Below are 6007 nucleotides of genomic sequence, written 5' to 3' on the forward strand. Positions count from 1 at the left end.
TCGGAGTAATCACCATTTTTATTGATGCCATATTTATTCATATATTATATTTTTATTTACGTGTGTATTTACATATCTATTTAATGGTTTCATTGATTATTGTCAACAACTCAGAAACAACATAAAGAAAAGATTGGATGACAGCGGCTTCACGACGACTGTTGGGGTACCGGCGGCAGGTTGAGTCGTCGGCAAACGCTGTTGCACTCTGGCCCGTGTTGCTCCCGCAGGAAGGTAGCAATACCGCTGCTAGCCAGGTTGGACGGGCCGCGAGGGGTTCTGGTGGAGTGTATCTGGGGGTCGGTGAGGTACGTCAGCCCTTTACCGTTGGCCGTCACCCACCCTGTGAAGACAGCAAAGGTGTTTGTCATTTTATAACGACACCCGTTCCTGGTTTTGTACGCGGCACCTTGCAGGTCCACGACGACGTCTTGGCACTCGGAGTGCAGGTAGGTGAAGTGTCCGAAAGCCAGGCCGTATTCCGTCGCAGGGAGTTTGTCGTTCTTCTTTTTGACGTTGTTGGTGAGTTTGACAAATTGGCCCAGCATGAAAGGCTCCACGGTGATGCAGCCCGCGATGACATCACCGTCCAGAATCTGCTTAGACGAGAATGTTTGTTCTGTCTTGCGTGTCTTCTGGGCATCATTTGGGCTTACCAGCAGGGCCTCGGAGGGCAGAAAGAACATCTGGGCCATGACCTCCTTGTCGTAGAGGCTCTTGTTGAATTCGGTCACGTAATACTGGGCCGTCATCTGCCTCTCCACATCTCTCAGGTGAAACTGAATCTGCGTCGGCTTCCGGTAGTCCTTCCCGACGTAACTGCGGATTGTCGCAGAGTCAGAAAATATTGCCGAGGCGATCAGTGTGTCATTTTCTCTGCGGACCTGCTCAGCCTTTCTTCCTGGTGTAAGAACTGGACCCAGAAGGCAGTTCTGTGCGTGCCTTGCAAGCCCATTGACTCGCCGATATGGACACAGGTCTCCCGAGCGGTCCACAATCCCGATGCCTTGGAGAACTTTAAATGTAGAGCATCTGGTGAGAGGCGAGAGTGGTTGCCGTTAGTGATACGGCCCGGCCCGACGGCCGCTCTTGACACTTACTATGGGTCGTGCCGTAGCGCTCGAGTTTGAACTTCACTTTCTCGCTCCTCAGTCTCTTCAGCAGACATTGGTGGCAGACTCCAGCCAGGAGACTGCGGTAGTCCTCCTGGGACAAGTAGTACTGTCTCGCAGGAGCAACATGAGACAGGCTGTGGATTTTGAGGCAACTGTTGCACCCAAGGTTCCACGTCTGAGGACCAACAATCGATTCCTCTGCTGTCCCATGACAATCGTCCGTAGAGGTTTCTGTGGAGCTACAATTCCCAGCATCCCCTTTAAAGTTCTCTAGCGCTTTGGGCAGGCCTAAAACTTCCCACCCAGTGGTGTCGTTATCTTCGCAATCTTGCGGTGTCTTGAGAAAAACACTCCCGCTGGACTCGAACGATTTGGCGCGCTCGTGGATTCCCGCAGACCGAGATGAACCCAGGCTTGCCGAAATGTGCTCCCATGACGACTTGGAGCCAAAACTGTTGCTGAGTGAGCTGCTGAGTATCAGTTGGGATAAGGATAGTCCATCTGGATCGTCGTCCTCCGAGTCCGCCGTTGGGATATCGGCTTGTATTATTTCAAACTTGTCAGACCCGTGACTGGAGACACTGGAGGAAAAATGGCCCACGGCGCTTCTTCCTGACCCGGAACTCGTCAAGGAGAGCCTCTTCCAGGAAGAGCTGAGGCTCTTTGCGTTCGTGACACTGCTGCTACGGTCGGGCAGTTCCGAAACATCAGAAGCGCACTCGCTCGAAGGTTTACCGGCCTCGCCGACGCTTTCAGGGTCGAGAACATCCACCGTGGTCCCGAATGCCGTGATGCAAATTCCTGCTCCATCTACATCCACCCGCTGGCCGTTGGACTTAAAGTCAGCGGTTGTACAGAGCGCCGAGTGATACTTGTGAAATCTCTGCAGCACACTGGAGAAGTCGTCGGAAGTGAACCCGACCAAGACGTCATTGACATTCCGGAAGGTGTCGGGGATAAAAGAGCGGCTGTCGGAATTGACGAACGGCTCCACTCGCAACTCCAGCTTGACTCGAGATATATGACGCATGATTTCGGCGCAAAAGCCGTCTCTGTCGACAGCGTCGGGGTGGGAGTAGTGGTAAAAACGAGCTAAAGCTTCTTGGCACACTTTGGTGCTCCGCGTCACGGCCTCAGAGGCTCCATAAAGCCATTTGTGCGTGACAAGGAGCGAATACGCTGCCTTGATGAAGGTGTGCAGCTCCTGCTTGCTGGTGACCACCTCGCCTTCTGCTTTGCTGAGGAGGCCCACTTCAAATGCCTCCTTGGCCTCTAAGAGGAACAATGTCCTCTTGGCGGGGAGGCACGCCAGCGAGAAACTGTACGACAACAAGCAGGTCCCTTGAGCCGTCTACAATAAAACGAAGAGGAGCAAGACTCAGTGGCCACATCATTAGGTACACCTGCACTATTGTGCCAATGAAACACACCGCATTGGTCAACACGTAAAGCGACGTGTACCGGCTGTACGCCACCGCCCTTTTGGCCGCCTTGGCCGCGGAGAGAAGACGATGGCTTGCGTCGCCGAGAAACGACTGCATACAAAAACAAAATAAATCTGAATTATTATTAATTTATTATTAATAAATAAATAATACTGATTACAAATTAAAACAATATTGATATTAATAAAAAAAAAAAATAGTTACGATATAATACGTAAGTAAAAGCAGCATGAAAAGCAAAACTCACTAAGTCGATGTCCGGGGTGGTCTTAAAGGCGTGAAAGTCTTCGTCATTCATGGACAGCAAGATGTTAGCCAAGATGCCAAGAGAGGTCCCGATACCCTGTGAGGTCACCACAAGAGCTGGAATCCGGAATTGTCCCCAAACCAGCTCTCCCTCCCTCACCTTTTTATCTGGCTGAGGCAACGTGTAGAAACCAAGCAGAGAAGCCCAGATGAGCTGCGCGGCCTCCAGCCACAGCCCTACGAGAACATTTACACAACACAAGTGTCAAAATGACGCAAACGCACCTTCCGATGGTGACGGGGAAACAAATCGGACCTAGTTTTTGCAAAACCATTCCGCGCACTTGCAAGCTGACAGACTGCACGAGAGCACGGTCGCTTTCCGAACGGTACAGCCAACATCCTGTCCAAAAGAACACGAGAAACGGGATTCATTCGGCTTACGCTCGCACATTCAACTCACCTGTGGCCCCGCTGTCGATAATAAGATGGCTCAGGATGTACTCGGCCTTCTGCAATTTGCCTAAAGGAGACGAGACGTGATTCGAATCATCCAAGCGAATTGACCCGAGCCTCAAATACCTGAGTTGAGGTAGACCCGGGCCTGCCGTATGACCAACTGAGGGGCTACGGGGACGTCCGGGTAACGTTTGTGAAGCAGCTTGCTGATCTTCAACAATTGCCCAGACTCGTCGATCCAGTAGAGAAAGCGATCCACCAAAAAGATCACCGCCAGCGCCGCGTGGGCTTCCTGAGCCACAATGGCGGCTTCCAGGATATTCTGGTGACACAGCAAAAGGTGTCAGAGCGGTCGCAGGCACGTCGCCACCAGCGCGTGGCCATCACCAAGAGCTGAGGTAGATGCTGGCCGACGAGCTCGCTCAAGTTGCTCTTGTCGTCGGAGCTGATGGTCTGCTTGTACTGCCACTTCTCGGGCACAAAGGGCCATCTCATCTCTTCGGCCTCTTGGAGAAGCAAAGCCAACTCCTCACGCAAGGAATCTGCAAAACGAGGGACAAGAAGTGTAAATCAGTCTTGTCACAACAGCGCCATCTCGTCTCGAACCTCTGACACTGCAGTAGATGTGCCTCTCGGCTTCCGTGACTTGAGTGGCGGGGGGGTTTGCTGCCCTGAGGCATTTCTCCAGCAAACTCCGAGTCTCCCCGTCCTGTCGGGCCATTCTGGCAAAATCAGTCCGCAGAAAGCCATCATACCTCACGTTCGCAGTAGTCTTGAGTTAATGCAACACCTCGCTTACCTTACCAGCTACGTTTTCAAGTCGTCTTTCACTTTCACGTCATGATAAAGGCGGACTTTGGTATGCTACGTTCATGAAAATCAGAAATATGAATACACATATATTAATAGCGTTTGAAAAAGAAGTCAACCCGCATTGCGACTAAAAGTTTTTTTGTTACGGCTTTTAAACATGTTATTGATTCATTTGATGAGTTGGACGTGACTCACAAGCACGCAGCCGCCGCTTGCCGCGAGGTGTTGACGTGACGCCGCCAAGAGGCGGGACCGCGGAGCTGCACATAAACGCGCCTGTGACCTCCCTGGCATTAAGGGAAATAACTTATTTCCCTCTCAGGGCGTGCGTGTGAGCGTGTGCACCACTCACACACTGTACTGAGCGCGTGCAAACGGCGCGTGCTTGCAGTCAGCGGGAAAATACGTGCGATAGTGAGCCTGCGGCTAATCGTTCACAACACGAGTAAATGCGAGAGTAAATTAAGAAGCAACCAAGCAACATTCGATGCTAACGCCTTGCTATTTGGCTTTATTTTCCCTGAAAATGGAGGATATAATCTCGAAGATAAGAACATTTTCAAAACTTGACTTTCAGTCAAAGCAAGAAATCATAAGTAAGGGAAGACCAACGCCAGATTTGCAAGGATTCATTCAAACTACGGGCCTCCCGGGACGGACTACAACACGTTTGTTTCAAAAGGATTGGTACTCTAAAAAATACTTCATTTACAAGTAAAGGTAAGAATACTGCAGTGGTGTGGGTAAATGTACAGTGGTGTGTTTAATATGTTATTAAACTGAATCAAGAATGGGATAACTTGTAAATCTGACTTGTGAGTTAGTGCCTCACCAATCCCAAACCTCACCGCACGTCACTGGAAATAAGTAATGCCAATCTAAGAATATAAGATTTCATATTGACATCTTAAACAATAAATATCTCAGTAAGGGAGCAAGCATTGCGATCTCCGAAAAAAATCAATCAATCAATCAATCAATTGAAAACAAATCAAATCCAAAAGTCTAACGTTAATGCAGGTGCTTGAGTACAAATATCTGAATTTTGAACGTGTTTCTTTTAAGCCTAAATTTAAGAATGAAATATTGTACAGGGGAGTATTAGCAATTAATAATGAACATTTCACAGCAATGGCAATTAAGTGGTGGGTAATCTTTCCGAAAAAAAACCATTGTCTAGCCTCCTGAAATTAAATTAAGGAAATTAGCAAATTAAGGTGCATGGCAAAAGTTATGTCATTAGATTCCTTTCATAAGATTTCAATCACTGCTGAGGGGCATCGAAACTCTCACTTAGGGCGTCCAGTCTATTTCTTTAAAACTGGGAGAAAACAAACATAAGCGGGTTGTCAAATACAAGTTTGACAAGTTTGTGTGAAAGAACGCACTTGGAGAAATCCAATTTCAAGTGCGGCAACAGCCCAACCGCAGGCAGAATCATTGACAATATGAAGATTGCCCAATGTGGAAACACAGCAAGATCATGTGTGTCATTTTTGCCCTATCTCTGCAAATTTAATGTCAATCAATACTGTTTGTGTCTTTGTCAGTGCCAGAAGGGACCAATTTTATGATTTTTCTTTTTCCAAGAGGCCACAGGAATAAGTGTTTCCAAGTGATTACTTGTATAAATAGATGCCTGTTGAGTATTTGTTTTGTCAACCAGCCACTGATGTCAAGAGTCTCAAATACGAGTTTATTCAGATTTATCAAACAGTCCCAGACAGGGAAGTCTCAAATACGAGTTGGTTCAGATTTATCAAACAGTCCCAGACAGGCGTGCGTGAGTGTTCCCAAAAAATTCATTCAACCAAATCCATTGAGAGTTCATTTAAAAATGTGCCTTTTGTTTTTAAATTTAGCAAAAATTTGTGGCAGAATGAACTGAACGGTTGAGTTGCCACGGTTTGAATCAATCGAAAAATGTAG

The 6007-nt window shown here is 48.1% G+C and overlaps 1 protein-coding gene across 6 annotated transcripts; it reads right to left on the minus strand.

Annotated features, from left to right (window-relative positions):
- On the minus strand, positions 1–4351 carry alpk1 (alpha-kinase 1). Of its 6 annotated transcripts, none has more exons than XM_061276863.1 (14): positions 4274–4351; positions 4065–4129; positions 3872–3987; positions 3653–3807; positions 3389–3587; positions 3270–3329; positions 3123–3209; positions 2967–3043; positions 2808–2903; positions 2546–2650; positions 1101–2466; positions 885–1032; positions 657–819; positions 1–596 (listed from the first exon to the last, which is right to left on the minus strand). In XM_061276863.1, exons 3-14 carry the CDS (start codon positions 3984–3986, stop codon positions 150–152), a joined length of 3018 nt encoding a protein of 1005 aa, XP_061132847.1. In that variant the 5' UTR covers position 3987; positions 4065–4129; positions 4274–4351; the 3' UTR covers positions 1–149. The 6 variants fall into 6 exon arrangements, with proteins under 6 accessions (XP_061132847.1, XP_061132863.1, XP_061132855.1 ...); XM_061276879.1 differs by having other exon boundaries at positions 4070–4129; positions 4274–4337; XM_061276871.1 differs by lacking the exon at positions 4274–4351 and having other exon boundaries at positions 4065–4210.
- Positions 4352–6007: the final 1656 nt, after the last annotated feature.

Source organism: Syngnathus typhle, linkage group LG1 (assembly GCF_033458585.1).
Source record: "Syngnathus typhle isolate RoL2023-S1 ecotype Sweden linkage group LG1, RoL_Styp_1.0, whole genome shotgun sequence".
NCBI lineage: Eukaryota > Metazoa > Chordata > Actinopteri > Syngnathiformes > Syngnathidae > Syngnathus > Syngnathus typhle.